The sequence below is a fragment of the Dendrobates tinctorius genome, unplaced genomic scaffold, assembly GCF_039654945.1.
Source record: "Dendrobates tinctorius isolate UK_male_01 unplaced genomic scaffold, ASM3965494v1 ptg000196l, whole genome shotgun sequence".
NCBI lineage: Eukaryota > Metazoa > Chordata > Amphibia > Anura > Dendrobatidae > Dendrobates > Dendrobates tinctorius.
In genome coordinates, this window is record NW_027361863.1 from 4462538 (window position 1) to 4478390 (window position 15853).

At 42.6% G+C, this 15853-nt stretch overlaps 1 protein-coding gene across 3 annotated transcripts in view; it reads left to right on the forward strand.

The window, feature by feature from the left end:
- LOC141056140 (uncharacterized) overlaps window positions 1-15853 on the forward strand; it is a 74309-nt gene that overhangs the window by 12628 nt on the left and 45828 nt on the right. For all 3 annotated transcript variants that reach the window (XM_073552824.1, XM_073552822.1, XM_073552823.1), the window contains exon 2: window positions 15607-15708. In XM_073552824.1, the coding sequence (XP_073408925.1) occupies window positions 15634-15708 (75 nt within the window). In that variant the 5' untranslated portion in view covers window positions 15607-15633. The remainder of the gene's footprint in view (window positions 1-15606; window positions 15709-15853) is intronic.

Consider the following 15853-nt stretch of genomic DNA (forward strand, 5'->3'; position numbering starts at 1 on the left):
CCTCTCCCCCCCCCCCTTTTTTTTTTTTTTTTTTTTTTTTTTTTTTTTTTTTGGGGAAGAGCACAAATGTTTTTACAGCACATATGCATTCATGCAATTAAACCAGTCTGAACAGCGCAGTCCCAGATATTTCTTTCCTCTCGAACCCCCTGCAGCCGACCCTCTCGAACCCCCTGCAGCCGACCTCTGGTTACAGCATTCAGGAGACTTGGTGATCGGAAAGTCATTGCAGTCGGGTGTAAACGGTTGTTGTGGCAGTGCTGGGGTGCGGAGCAGATTCTCAGGGTGATGTATAGTTATACTCACACTTTCTCTATATTTTTAATTTTTTAAGAGGGCTGGAAAATTCCTTTAAAATGTCATGTCCACCTCATTCTTTGTACAGGATTGGAGAGAAAAAAAAATACATATATATATATATATATATATATATATATATATATATATATATATATTTATAATATATAATTTTTTTTTTTTTCCCTTGTATTGTAGAATATTTTGGCAGAAGAAGCCTAGTGACTCCAGAAATATTCAAATTGTTTCTAAAAATGTTGCATAAATGAATAATGAAAGTGAATATAGGAAACATTGTAATGGATCTTGGAAAGGGAAGGGCAGTGAGTAGAGACACAGAGAGACTTGTGCAGATGATGCTTCTGCTTTCTACCATATATATATCAGTGCTGAGCAGGGTAACTGGGAATCCAGTACTGCATTGAGATAATGCTGTTGCTTTTGTAGTGCGTATTTTATCTCTGCTGGATTCACACCTACACTGCTCAGTACGGCCTCTACTATAATGTCCTTTATGTGCTAAATAGAGGCTGAAGTCCAGTATCTATGTGCGCTGTGTATGGCAGACATATTAACATCTAGTCTTCAACCACTAGCTCAGAGACAACTGAAAATTAAAAAGTGAGCCTGCAGGGGTGAGAACTAGTGAAAATGCAGGATAGAAGTCCTATAACTGCCAGAAATAGCGTTCTTTCTAATGTAAACAAATGCCAGCATATTCTGATGTTACCTGAAACGACAGGCACGCCTTAAAGAATTCCGAAATATTTCGGAAAGCCGTTAGACGTCCAGTTTGTGACGAAACTCCGACATTACACATCACTCAAGCTGCATTGAGAAACGTTCCTCCTAGAGATGAAGCAGAGCTGAATTTTTAGAAAATAAAAGCAGCAGAAATGACTTTGCCAATTACACAACTCCTGATGAGATCGGTTTCATCAGTGGAATTCTGTGGGTAAAAATTCAGCAATATGGTGCTAAATATTTTAAGAAACGAATTGACTCCGGCTGCTTCTAAAGAGCTGTTAACTAGTGATGAGCGAACGTGCTCGGATAAGGTGTTATCTAATCATGCTCTGCTCGAGTGCTAACCGAGTTATCGGCGTGCTCGATTAATATGTTCCAGTCCCCGCGGCTGCATGTTTCGGGGCTGTTCGACAGCTGCAACACATGCAGGGATTGCCTAACAATCAGGAAATCCTTGCATTTGTTGCAGCCATAGAACAGCCGCGAGACATGCAGCCGCGGGGACTCAAAAATGTTTTTCGAGCACGCCGATGACTCGGTTAGCACCCGAGCATGCTCAGATAACACCTTAACTCCACCTCCTCCCCCCTCCTCCATGGGTTTTATGGTAACTTTTTATTTTTTCCTTCTTTTGATTAACTGCATTTTTCTTTCCTCGCCCTGCAGCTACCAATTGAGAAGGAACCTAGTCAGCTCTGTTACTTAGGGGTATAATTTGTCTGCTACTCTCAGCAGTTGTCAGAATGATCGGGATCGTCGTATGATCTTTTGCCTCATAATGAAGTATTGACATTACTGTGGATTTCGTCACGAAAATGCGTTGGACTTGCTGTAAATTTCCCCACGTTTTCACGCACATTTCATCCACATAAATGGCACGCTGCGGACCTCACATCTGCAGCGCCGGTCAACCCAGTTAACATGCCATAACTGTTTTTTAGGTGGATTAATTTTTATAACTTTGGGGGCCTAAGATGTCATATTACATATAAAACTAGATGGAGGCCCGCATCGGGAGGGCGGTAATGTTACGATGGGGGCAGGCTTTGCAGTGTTGAGAATCTCTCCCCCCATGTGGTCACCCACTTATCCACTCTCTCTTTTCCCATGTGCTGACTTCTCCCGTCTGTGCTCTCTTCTTTGACCTGTCTACCCCATGTGCTCTCCCCCTTGTCTGCTGTCTCTCTCCTTCCTGTGCTGTGTTCTCCCCTCATGTGCTGTCCCGTTTGAGCTGTCTCCCCCTGTGCTCTGTGTCTCTCACCCCTGTGTCTGGCCGTGTACAGAACGTACCACAGCTCCTGGGCAGGGGAGGAAGCAGAAGACTGACATTACAGCAGGGGATCGCAGAGGATACATTTTGTGAGGTAAAATATTGTTTAAAAACAGTCAGTGAAATATTTTACCTCACAAAATGAATCCTCTGTGATCCCCTGCTGTAATGTCAGTATTGTCTTTTGCTTCCTCCCCTGCCCAGGAGATGTGGTATGTTCTGTACACGGTCAGACACAGACAATTTTTAAAATGAATTTTCGTTCGTGGGAAAACCCCTTTAATGTGACCGGCTTCCTCTGCCTGTAGACATGTTGTGAATCTGCCGCAGGGATCAGCCGAATGATTCACTGCACCTGCGCAGAATTCACGCAGGCGCAGTGCGACGGTGTTCCGCTGGTGGTACCGCGCAAGAGGCTGCGTGTGTGGTGCGACGGTGTTCCGCTGGTGGTACCAGCAGCAGTTTCCATATTGAGACACCCATCACTTGGGTGTCCCAATATGGCGGTCAGTGAACTTCCCCTGCTTGGAATTCTGGGATATGGTGACATCTGGACAGAACAGGAAATGAAAACATTACAAGGCAATTATTTAAATAGATGGGACAAAAAAAAAAAAAGTTCCTTTCTGTTATTTTACCTTGTGTTAATGCAGAGTTACAGTCTGTATTATACTCCAGAGCAGCAGTCACAATTCAGCAAACTTCATCTCGAAATCTCCAAGTATTTCTTGATGACACTAAAGGGCTGTTACATAATTTTGTTTTAAGTGACTTTTCTTGCTCTTCTTATAGTATTCAGTTATGGTGTGGTTTTTTTTTTTTTTGTTTTCTGCTAAATTCTTAAAAATACCTCACATGGGTCATGACTTTTTTTTTTTTTTTCCTGTTTCAATAGATTTTTTTTTTTATTTTTCGAAAAAGAAAACAAATTTCTTAACAATAATAAGCTGTGTATATAGCATATCACTTCTATCTTTTAAGTTGGGTCATGAAATTTGTGCGTAAGTAAAAGTTCTTTTATTTGTCTTTAGACTTTTGGTACATTTTTAGAGCAAAAAGTCACAATTAACCCCTTTCTGACATGAGACGTACTATCCCATCCATGGGCCCCTATGCCCATGGACGGGATAGAATGTCTAGCGCTGATCGCGGCCGGTTGTCGGCTGATTATCACAGCTGACACCCGGCACTATGTGTCAGGGGCCGTCACGGACCGCCCCCGACACGTTAACCCCTGGCACACTGCGATCAAACACAATTGCAGTGTACCAGGGGTTTAGGGAAGCATCGGCAGGGAGGGGGCTCCCTCCGTGCTTCCCTGCGACCCCCCGCAGCAGCGCAATGTGCAGCGCTGCTCCAGGGGCCTCTTCCCTGCAGGTCCCCGAATCCAAAATGGCGGCGGGGACCTTCGGGGGCCTGCAGGGAGGTGGCTTCCTCAGTGCCTGCAAAGCGCCAGCATGAGGAAGCCTTCTGCAGTGCCTGTGACAGATCGCTGATCTGTCACAGTGATCTGTGATGTGACAATATAATCAAGTTTAAAAAAAAAGTGTAAAAATAATTTATAAAAAATCGCTGAATAAATTAAAAAAGAAAAAAATTCCCTAATTTCAAAACAATAAAAGTACACATATTTAGTATCGCCTCGTCCGTAACGACCCGCCCTATAAAACCGTCCCATTAGTTAACCCCTTCAGCGAACCCCTTAAATAAAAATAAAAAACAAAGCAAAAAAATAATGCTTTATCATCATACCGCCGAACAAAAAGTGCAATAACGCGCGATCAAAAAGACGCATATAAATATCCATGGTACCGCTGAAAACGTCATCTTGTCCCGCAAAAAACGAGCCACCACACAGCGTCATCAGCGAAAAAGTAAGTTATAGCTCGCAGAATAAAGCGATGCAAAAAAAAATTATTTTTTATATAAACTTGTTTTCATTGCATGAAAGCGCCAAAACGTAATAAAACGACCTAAATGAGGTATCGCTGTAACCGTACTGACCCGAAGAATAAAACCGCTTTATCAATTTTACCGCACGGGGAACGGTGTAAACGCACCCCCCCAAAAGAAATTCATGAAGCGCTGGTTTTTGTTCATTCTGTGTCCCAAAAATCGGAATAAAAAGCGATCAAAAAAGTCACGTGCCCGTAAATGGTACCAATAAAAACGTCAACTGGTCCCGCAAAAAATAAGACCTCACATGACTCGGTGGGTCAAAATATGGAAAAATTATAGCTCTCAATATGTGGTGATGCAAAAACTATTTTTACAATAAAAAGCGTCTTTTAGCGTGTGACAGCTGCCAAACATAAAAACCACCATAAATAGTAAATCAAACCCCCCGTTATCACCCCCTTAGTTAGGGAAAAATAATAAAATAAAAAAAATGTATTTATTTCCATTTTTCCATTAGGGTTAGGGCTAGGGTTAGGGTTAGGGCTGAGATTAGGGTTAGGGGTGTGTTGGGGTTCGGGTTGGAGTTAGAATTGGGGGTTTCCACTGTTTGGGCACATCAGGGGCTCTCCAAACGCAACATGGCGTCTGATCTCAGTTCCAGCCAATTCTGCATTGAAAAAGTCAAATGGTGCTCCTTCCCTTCTAAGCTCTGCCATGCGCCAAAACAGTGTTTTACCCCCACATGTAGGGTATCAGCCTACTCAGGAGAAATTGCAAAACAACTTTTGGGGTCCAATTTCTCCTGTTACCGTTAGGAAAATACAAAATTGGGGGCAAAAATATTTTTGTGGAAAAAAAAATGATTTTTATATTTTCACGCCCGGGCGTTATAAACTTCTGTGAAGCAATTGGGGATTCAAAGTGCTCAACACACATCTAGATAAGTTCCTTGGGGGGGTCTAGTTTCCAAAATGGGGTCACTTGTGGGGAGTTTCAACAGTTTAGGTACATCAGAGGCTCTCCAAACGTGACATGACACCCGCAGACCATTCCATCAGAGTCTGCATTCCAAAACGTCACTACTTCCCTTCCAAGCCCCGACGTGTGCCCATACAGTAGTTTTCTCCCACATATGGGGTATCAGCATACTTACGACAAATTGGACAACAACTTTTGGGGTCCAATTTCTCCTGTTACCCTAGGGAAAATAAAAAAATTGGGGACTAAAAGATCATGTTTGTGGAAAAAATATGATTTTTTTAAAATTTATTTTCACGCCCTTCTGTGAAGCCCTTGGGGGTTCGAAGTTCTCACCACACATCTAGATAGGTTCCTTGGGGGGGTCTAGTTTCCAAAATGGGGTCACTTGTGGGGGGTTTCCACTGGTTAGGCACATCAGGGGCTCTCCAAATGTGACATCCGATCTGAATTCCAGCCAATTTTGCATTGAAAAAAGTCAAACGGTGCTCCTTCCCTTCCGAGCTCTGCCATGTGCCCAAACAGTGGTTCCCCCCCACATATCAGGTATCGGTGTACTCAGGACAAACTGCACAATAACTTTTGCAGTCCAATTTCTCCTGTTACCCTTGGTAAAATAAAAAAATTGGACCTGAAGTAATTTTTTTGTGAAAAAAAAGTTAAATGTTCGTTTTTTTTTTTTTTAAACATTCAAAATATTCCTGTGAAGCACCTGAAGGGTTAGGCTAAGTGCACACGTTGCAGAAAATTTCTGCACAAAAACCTGAATCCCTTCCCAGAAACTGCACCTATTTTTCCGCGGCGGTTTTTGCGCGGTTTTGATGCGTTTTTGATGCGTTTTTTACCGCAGCGGTTTCTAAAAGCATGGGAGAAGCCTACCGCGGAAAAAAATGCAAAATTAATGTGCATGCTGCGGTTTTTACCGCGATGCGTTTTTTTCGCGGTAAAAAACGCATCAATGTGCACACAAAGTGCAAAATGCATAGAAATGACTGTGCAGCTTATTTTTAGCGGTTTTATAGCGGTTTTATAGTGAAAACCGCGGTAAAAACCGCTAAAAAAAACGCTGTGTGTGAACACAGCCTTAATAAACTTCTTGAATGTGGTTTTGAGCACCTTGAGGGGTGCAGTTTTTAGAATGGTTTCACTTTTGGGTATTTTCTATCATATAGACCCCTCAAAGTGGCTTCAAATGTGGTCTGTAAAAATAAAATGGTGTTGTAAAAATGAGAAATCGCTGGTCAACTCTTAACCCTTATAACTTCCTAACAAAAAAAATTTTGGTTCCAAAATTGTGCTGATGTAAAGTAGACATGTGGGAAATGTTACTTAAGGTTTTTGTGTGCCGTATCTCTGTGATTTAAGGGCATAAAAATTCAAAGTTGTAAAATTGTGAAATTTTAAATTTTTTTTTGCCAAATTTCCGTTTTTTTCACACAAAAACGCGAGTTATATCAATGAAATTTTACCACTAATATGAAGTACAATATGTCACGAGAAAACAATGTGAGAATCACCGGGATCCATGGAAGCGTTTCAGAGTTATTACCTCATAAAGGGACAGTGGTCAGAATTGTAAAAATTGGCCCGGGCATGAACGTGCAAACCACCCTTGGGGGTGAAGGGGTTAATGTCCCAAAACTTTTAAGCAAAAAAAATTATTGAAGTACATAGAATCACACTAGGAGGGAGATTCTAGACCTTTTGTGCTAAAAGTTTCTTTAAAAATAAAAGCTGGAAACGCCAAATCCTGACCATAATTACAAACATAAAAAAAAAAAGCAAAAGAGAACTTAAAGGGGCCATTTCAAAAGAAGTTTTTGACTGAAATCAAGAGCAGGCTAAGGCTGGTTTCACACTAGCGTTTTTTAGCGCTGTGCTTCGTGCGCGTCCATGCACATGCGTCCTGCGCCTCTAACGTTAACATGGGGGTGCATGGTCTAGCGTATGCATGTGTTTTTTTGTAGTGTGCGCCTAGGAGCGCCGGAGGCAACCTGTTGCATTTTTGGTTCGTCCGACCTGTCTCAAAAAAAACGCTTGCGCACGGAATGCACAAAAAAATGACATTACAGTCTATGGGAATGCAGGCGTGCGCATGGATATGCGCACGCCTGCGTTTAAAATCACACGCGTTTTAAGAGTTAATATATGGCAAGAAACTGGTTAAAACGCATGATGCGTTTTTTGTATGCGATTCTATTGCGCACGAAGCGCAGCGCTAAAAAACGCTAATGTGAAAGTAGCCTAAGAACACCAAAAAGTAGACAAGATTTTGGGTCTTTTGCAAAGATAAAGGTCTGAAGTTCTGACTGTGCAGACCCAGGTGTGAGAGTAGGAGGTCCCTCACTACCCCAATTTTGGAAAGACCTTTGGCACTGGTCATATAAACTGACACTTATATAGACATGGGGGGACAGGAAAGGATATTCTGAAGTCTTGAGTATTACATCGCCATGTCTGTCCTTGAGTGGTCACCGAAAATCGCACCGAGCTTTGCTAGCAGGAAGGTTCAGTTGGACCCCGCTCTGTTTTTGCTCTTTCTGAATATCTTGCAGTATAAAACTTGGCATAAAAGGGACATTCATATATTATAGTTAGGGCAGAGGGTTTTCATATGGCGATTCTCCAGCTGTGGCAAAACTACAACTTCCAGCATGCCCTGACTACCTCTGGCTTCTGAGTTATGGAAGCTTGGTCAGGGGCAGATCATCCCTAGAAAGGCGCGTTTTTGCTGCTTTTGTTTTCTGCAGGAAAGAAGCTGTGGCAAAAAAAAAGCCGCAAAGCACATAATCCTGATGACACCAAAAGCCAATGGGTGTGCATGAGATATCTGAAATCTCATAGGCTTTGCTGGTATTGTAAAAAAGCAGCTGAAAATTGGCATAAAAAAAGCAGCAAAAAAAATGCCCAGTGTGAACATACCCTTACACTTTTACTGTGAAGTTACTGTTTAAGAACCTCATTTTTACATGGCAGTTTCAGTATGTTTGTATATTCGCAACTACTGTAATAATAAAAATGTTACCTTTCTTGGAGAGATCTGATGTGCTAATTATGAGAAATTTAGTGTAAAAGTCATATGTAAATCAAGCTGTGAGTGCATTGGGGGCGTGTCATTGCCCTCTGACCACTTTTTCCAAGTGCACTGACACGCCCCCAGTGCTCTTCCAGCCTAATTTGCCCATTGTTTTCACACTAGATTTTTCATGACTGGCACATCGGATCTTTAGAAGAAAGGTGTAATTTTTAGTGGGAGACAAATCTCTATACAGCCATACCTCTACATCCTTATGTAAAAATGTGCTAATGGGGGATGACCTAGGTTGTAGCAAGTGCTCAGTGGGGTGAAATATTAATGGGTTTGTCCCAAATCGGGATAAGGGATCACTATGGATCCAACTGATCCGATCCCAACAACAGGGACCTGAAATGTCTTGTTGGGACGGAGCGGTGACCCTGCACTGTCTGTGGGACTGCTGAAGATGGCCATGGTCTGTGCTTGGGATGATTTGTGGGGTTATGCCAAAGTCTGTACATATTTAATGCACCTAAAGTGAGTTCCCATTCTTCATTGAGAGCAAGCAGTGACACAAAATGTTAGAAATTTACCAAATTTTCTTTTAACAGATATTCTGCTTTTTTTTTTTTTTAAAGTGTTTACGAACTTGCTCTAAAAGCGACCTGAACGTTATTATTTATCGTCTCGGTGTGTGATAACGTGGTGATGATGGCTGACTCGCTTTTACATTTCTGATCCTGCAAAAATGTCCTATAAGGGATTGGCTGGTGCCGTCTTATCTGGTGCCCACTGCTGCTTGACGCTCCGGCGGATCGGAGAATGGCGCTCGGAAATGCTGCATTGGCGGATTTCATCTTCCAGCAGTTCCCTTTTGCACTTCTTCTCTCTGCTTTATGACACGAGCTCAAAAGCCAAGTCCTGCAACTGGAAAAGCTATTGTGATCTGAAAAGACGAGCAAGGGTAAAAAGAGAAGGATTTCAGAGCTCAGCTGTCGTCAGCCCGCGCCAAACAACCCATCGCACGCTCTGCTGCCCACTAATGTTTCTGGGCACTACGTCTGGTATCCACAACCAGGAGCCAAGCAACACTCCTCTCGCTTCTACTGATCTTATGATGCATTGAAAAAATGTAACATTGGCATAAAGTAGAAAACCCAATAATGAGACTTGGGGTGTGTGCACACGCTGCGGATTCTGCCGCGGTGTACAGTACCTTAATATCCTATGGGAAATGGAAACCGCTGTGCAGACGGTGCGGATTTTTCCGCGTGGATTTGCTGCGGTTTCTAATCCGCAGAAAGAATTGACATGTCAATTCTTTCTGCGGATTCCGCTGCGGTTTACCATCTCCTCCATTGTAGAGGTGATAAACCACAGGTCTTTTGACCTGCGGATTTACCTGCGGATTTTGCTAAATCCGCGCGGATCAATCCACAGCAGAATCCGCAGCGTGTGCACGTACCCTCAAGGCTCAGAAGTCACTGTATAAAGCGCCCCCACTAATGAACAGCAGTGGGAAAAGTACAGTCTGCTTTCCTGACCCCTGTCCGATTTTTTTTTTTTTTTTTTTTTTTTTTTTGTATTTTAAATAATTTAGCAAATGGCTCATGAATAAACAATTCCGAAGAACCTTTTCTTAGCGTCCTGCATTGTAGTGTTCCTCCATTAGTTCCCCTTGCAATTTGTTTGTACCTACACAGTCCAATGTTACAAGCCATGATCGATGCCTATTAGTCGTTCCTAATAAAAAAACAATAAATCGCCCCCCCACCCACTCCCCCCCCCCAAAAAAAAAAAATTTGCAAGAAAAAACATATGTAACCCCAAATGATAACAGTGAAAGCATACACAAAGGAAATGTAAAAATAAAAAAAAGTTGGTGGTTTTGGAAAATTTTGACATTAACCAAATCAATTTTTTTTTTCTGTGCAGAATTCTGGATATTAGTATTATCATCATTTTTATTGATGATGATATTAATAAAAAATGTTTTAAACCTCTAAAATAGTTATTAGCATAAATTATTACACCTTTGACCAGGAAGATTTTAATCAAGATCTCCCTGAACATAAGAATTCCGATATTTCCAACATTTTGACAAAATTTGAGGTTCATAGAACGTTTTTTTTTAAAACCCATGGCGTGAAAATAGGGTTAATAATAGAACTGTCATTATAAAATCTTCAATTTTCCTTAAATTGATGCAAAAATTAGTACACCCCATATTTAAAAAAAAAAAAAAAAGAAAAAACAATCCCTCCATAATGATGGACAGCTCCAAGTCTTCTAGGACTGGAAGTTGGTGAGCCATTGTAGCATGCATCCTTTTCCATTGTTCAAGAAAAAGCTCTTAGAGGCTGGATGGAGAGTGATGGCAACTTGTCTCTTCCGAATTCCCCATAGGTGTTCAGATGGGTTCACATCAGGAGACACTTGGCCACTGACTCACTTTCACCATGTTCTTCAGAAATGCAACAGACGTTTGTTTTATGACCTCCTTGTCATGGTGGAAATGTGCAGGTCTACCATGGGCTTGGAGTGATAGCGGCATCTTCCACTATAGAGCAGGGCATCTGTGAATTCATGCTTCCATCAGTGACTCTTAGCCCCCCCCCCACAAGCAGCTTTTGCATCCCGCACACTGCCACCACCATGTCTCACTGTAGGCACCATGCATTTTTCTTTGGACTCCTCAGCTATGCAATACCATACAGTTTTGAAGGCATCAATTCAAAAAAACTCTTCCCTTGGTCTCATCACTCCAGAGCTTCATATTTTTCAGCGTGCGCCTTGGCAAATTGTAGGTGTCTTTTTTTTGTGCATGTGCTTTAGGTGCTACTTCCTTCCTGGATGACTCCCATGCATTCCATTCATCTGCAGTATACACTGTATTATGTCACAGGAAACATTCACCCTGATTTGGTTTTCTACTTCAACTAACAGACATGCTTGTTCATTTCAATCTTCTTTCACCTTTCTCATTAACAGACACTCCTATCTTAGTTGGGAACTTCTGTGATTGGCCTTGACGTCTTTGTGAGATAATTACAGTGCCATCTTTGTTACATTTTTATACTACTTTTGCTACAGTATTCTGACTGATAAGTAAAGATTTATTGATCTTATTGTAGCCTTCATCTTTCTTGTGGAAAGAAATTACTTTTTCTCAGGTCTTGTGACATTTTTCTTCCATGTGGTGCCATTGCTATTTTGCGACATTTCTCTTCCATGTGTTGCCATTACTGACAACTCGAAATGGGAACGGGTTTTTTTTTTTTTATGAGTAACACCCTTGTATAATCACTGTCTACTGGACAACTGTGTAATAAATAATTACACTCTTTCCTGTGGTTGAATTCTTGTTAATTAGAATTTTATATTCTAAACTTTAGCTTTGCTCCGACCGAACACTTTCATTGGGGTGTACTCCATTTTGCAACGTGGTCTTCTTTGGGTGTACAGAGTAAACAAATATTTGCAATCAATGACCCATAATTGTAATAGTATTTTATATTATGGTATCCCACAGAAAATTTTGATTTCTGATATGACCAAACTAAAGGGGGAGGGGCAAAAAAAACAAAATCGCAAAATTTGAACAAATGTCAGCAGAGTTTTGAGCTAATGCATAATAAAGCTCAGGCTGCAATACCATTGTCTGAATCAGCCATAAAGTTATTTTTTCTTTTTTTTTCTTTTAAGGAATTGTCCTATTTTTTTTTTTTTTTTTGCATCCTTCTGCATTTGCTCTGTTTCTGAGCACCCGTCCTAACAATCATTTGCTGCGTTGTAGGAGCGGATTCTCCGGTGATGATTGCATTTGCATAATATTTTAATCCCGGGGAAGGTGTCCCCAGAACCTGCAGGGCTGCAGAGTAAAACAAATAAGCCGACATGATTAAAAGGGATCTAACAAATGAGGCACCGCGTGTTCACATGTCCTTGTAAATGTTTTACAATCTCCATGACACGTCTCATTGTCATAAACAAGAGCGTTGCGAAAAAGATAGAATGAATTCTGATCTTCGCTGAAACCTATTATCAAGGAAAACACTGGAATGTATGTTACATATTGTGATTTTTTTTTTTTCTTTTTTTTTTATGATGCAGAGACTTAGGAGCAATCTCTTTTTTTTTTTTTTTTTTTTTCTTTCTTTTTGTTTCAATACTTTATTAGGGGATTTTAATTATTAGAGAGGGTCTCCTGTTCACGACCCTTATGGATCCTCGACTACGAAGAGTCTTATTGCGGTAAGACACTTCTCCCTTTTAAAAATCAAAGTACACAGTGTAATTCTTCATTTCTCCAGTGGGGGCAGTGCAGGGAAATTGAACTCTTGCTGCGAGGTTCCACTGCCGATCACAGATGATCATTGTGGATCTTTTTAAACAGAACAAACAATTTATACCTACAGCCTTGTTTACTGGGCCAAATTGTGTCCCCTCTGTGTATTTTGTTTGCTGTCGTTGCAGAGAGAAGAACTTTGTAATATATCTTACCAGAGAAACATTACTTTCTCCATTTATGAGACATATTTTGCTCTCCATCTTAAACCCATCACTCTTTCTGAAAACTGTCTTGAGCAGGACAGATTTTAGCAGACTGCTCATGGAGGTGTCAGGAGTCTATGGTAGGCTGAAGACCCCCCCCCCCCCCATTCTCTGGATCAGTCATGGTTCAACAGTCTGATCACAGCAATCAGGAAATTATCCCCCTAACCGCAGGATAAGGGATAACTTATATACTTGCTATAACTTCATTAATGTTATCCCCTTATAGGTAGGAGGTGGGATAACTTATTGATTGTTGGAGGTCTGACTGTTGGGGTCCTTACCGATCCCACCCACCGCATAGAGAATCAGTTGACCCGTTTTTGAGTAATGGTGGTCAGATCCCCAGCAATCAATAAGTGTTCACTTATTGGGGATTGCTTCCATACTTGGTATAAGTCTTTTTAAAGGAGATGTTCAGTTTTATGAAATTGATGATCCATCCTCAATATCCGATTGGACGGAGTCCCGGTCCTGGCACTTCCAGCTTTCCTGTTCAGTCGGCTGGATGTAGATGGTGAATGGAGCCTGGATCGCACAGCTCCGTTCAGAGTAGTAGCTGCTGCCAACTTTCGGCTCCATTCACTCTTTGCAATCTTCGTGGCTGCATCGATCACTCAGAAATTTGTTCTGTAGCTTTCTGCCTTCTTTTCAACCCATGCACCTCTGTGTGCAATATTATGTGGGAGCGCAGTGCTTCTGTCTGCTTTACAGAGCTACAACGCAGATTTTGGAGTGATCTTTGGGGGTCTTGGGTCACAGGCACTGGATAAAATTGATTTCATTATCTTTTGTGTGTTGTTATTGGTGTCGCCAGGCTGCTGGGGGCCGCTGCTTCACTCCGGCCCGTCGCCTTGCTGGGGGCCGCTGCTTCACTCCGGCCCGTCGCCTTGCTGGGGGCCGCTGCTTCACTCCGGCCCGTCGCCTTGCTGGGGGCCGCTGCTTCACTCCGGCCCGTCGCCTTGCTGGGGGCCGCTGCTTCACTCCGGCCCGTCGCCTTGCTGGGGGCCGCTGCTTCACTCCGGCCCGTCGCCTTGCTGGGGGCCGCTGCTTCACTCCGGCCCGTCGCCTTGCTGGGGGCCGCTGCTTCACTCCGGCCCGTCGCCTTGCTGGGGGCCGCTGCTTCACTCCGGCCCGTCGCCTTGCTGGGGGCCGCTGCTTCACTCCGGCCCGTCGCCTTGCTGGGGGCCGCTGCTTCACTCCGGCCCGTCGCCTTGCTGGGGGCCGCTGCTTCACTCCGGCCCGTCGCCTTGCTGGGGGCCGCTGCTTCACTCCGGCCCGTCGCCTTGCTGGGGGCCGCTGCTTCACTCCGGCCCATCCTGTCGCTTTGCTGGAGTGTTCGGGTAATTACAATTACCTGCCACATAAGAGGAAACAAAGGCAGCATCTGACTCCTGGCACTGGAATGCCGCTGTGCCCTCGCATATAGTGTCAGACATAGTTTTGTGGATGTGTCGATCCACTGTTAGTCGAATGTTTATTAGATAAAATCTGAATAAAGAACTCATGTTGGGAATTAATCAGAGCAAGCAGTATGTAACATGTTCTGTATCATTGCAGTTTAATTTCAAGTGGATCAGTCACCAGACTTCACAGTACAAGCTGCATACATTATTAAAGAAATTTCCTAGACCTGATGAGCTGGTGTACTGACTGTAAAAATCCAAGTTAGAATATCTGTAAAACTGTCAACCCCCCCCCCCCCCCCCCATAAAACTCAGTCTCTACCCACCTAGCTCCTCAGTGTTCCTCCTGACAACTGCTGCAGAATCCCTGCCCACATGTCTGATTAGCAGTTCCTCAGTGTCCCCCCTTAAAACTGGATCTCCTCCCACCTAACCTGGTTGGTAGCTTCTCCCCGCCAAAGCTAAATTTCCTCCAACTGACCGGAATTTGCATCTCCACAGTGTCCCTCCGACCTGCTGAGATCTCGCACTGATCAGTACAACCTGCAGCTGTCAGACTGGTTTGGTGGAGACTAAATTAAACTTGGACTCATCAGCTTTCATTTTTTTAGCTGGACTCTTAAAATGCCCATTTTAATATTTGAGATCATACAGCCATTATGACATTTCTTTTCCATAGTAAGTGCACCAGCCTCTTTAGGTCTAAGATCTATTTAATGATGTATGAAGCTTGCATTGTTAAATCTGGTTAAGAAATTGTGTTTCTGTATTAAGGAACATTTGAGGCACATTGATATTTTCATGTAGACATCATGTATTTTTAGAGAGGATCAGTTTGGGGGCACGGTTATTAAAAAATATAAAAAAAAAAAAAAAAGTTGTATACATGTCACATGATAGAATGGGGGTGGCTGTTATGGATTTTGCATTGTGGCAAAAGACCACCATGCTACATTTCCGCCGGTGGGTTCCTGTAACTGCGGCCATATTTATGGTCACCCAACTTTTTGATCCTCCACGTAACTTCTACCTGGAAAAGAAACCTGAGTCACAGCCAACGTGAGGAGTAGCCATATTGGTTCTCCGCCAGCGATCACAGGCTCGGAGGACGACTCAAGGACACTCATTTTAAGGGTCTGTACTCTGGAGTATTTATGTGAATGCCTCCGTCTTCGATGGTGGGTGGGGGGGGTTCATTCTCTCTGTTCATCCACTTTATAAAAGTTCAGTGAACTTTTTTTTAGCTTACACAGCGTAAATGTATTTTGAGCCGTGAGTAGTAATTTGCCGCTCGCACCAGACAGATGCTTTAGTTCCAGGTAGATGGTTCATTATTCATTAGACTTCTGATCCATAATGAAGAAGTTAAGAGTTCAGCTCCTGGATTCTTAATAAAAACTTTTCTTTTTTTTTCTTTTTTTTCTTTCCTCACCATAAAGCTTCACCTTGAAACCTCAGAGAATGCAATGGACTTTGAAACTGCTGAATGTATCCATGGCTGCCGAAAAGAGATAATGCACAAAAAAGACCTGAATCTCCAGGTACGGTACCATGGGCGGATGAACGGAATGGCCGATGCTATGCAGTGCTGCGGAGAAAGAATGTTTCCCATCTATAGAAATGGTATACTTGTATGGAAATGGGATGCCGTTGGCAAATTGTGGTCCCCATAGTGCAGTAGAGTTG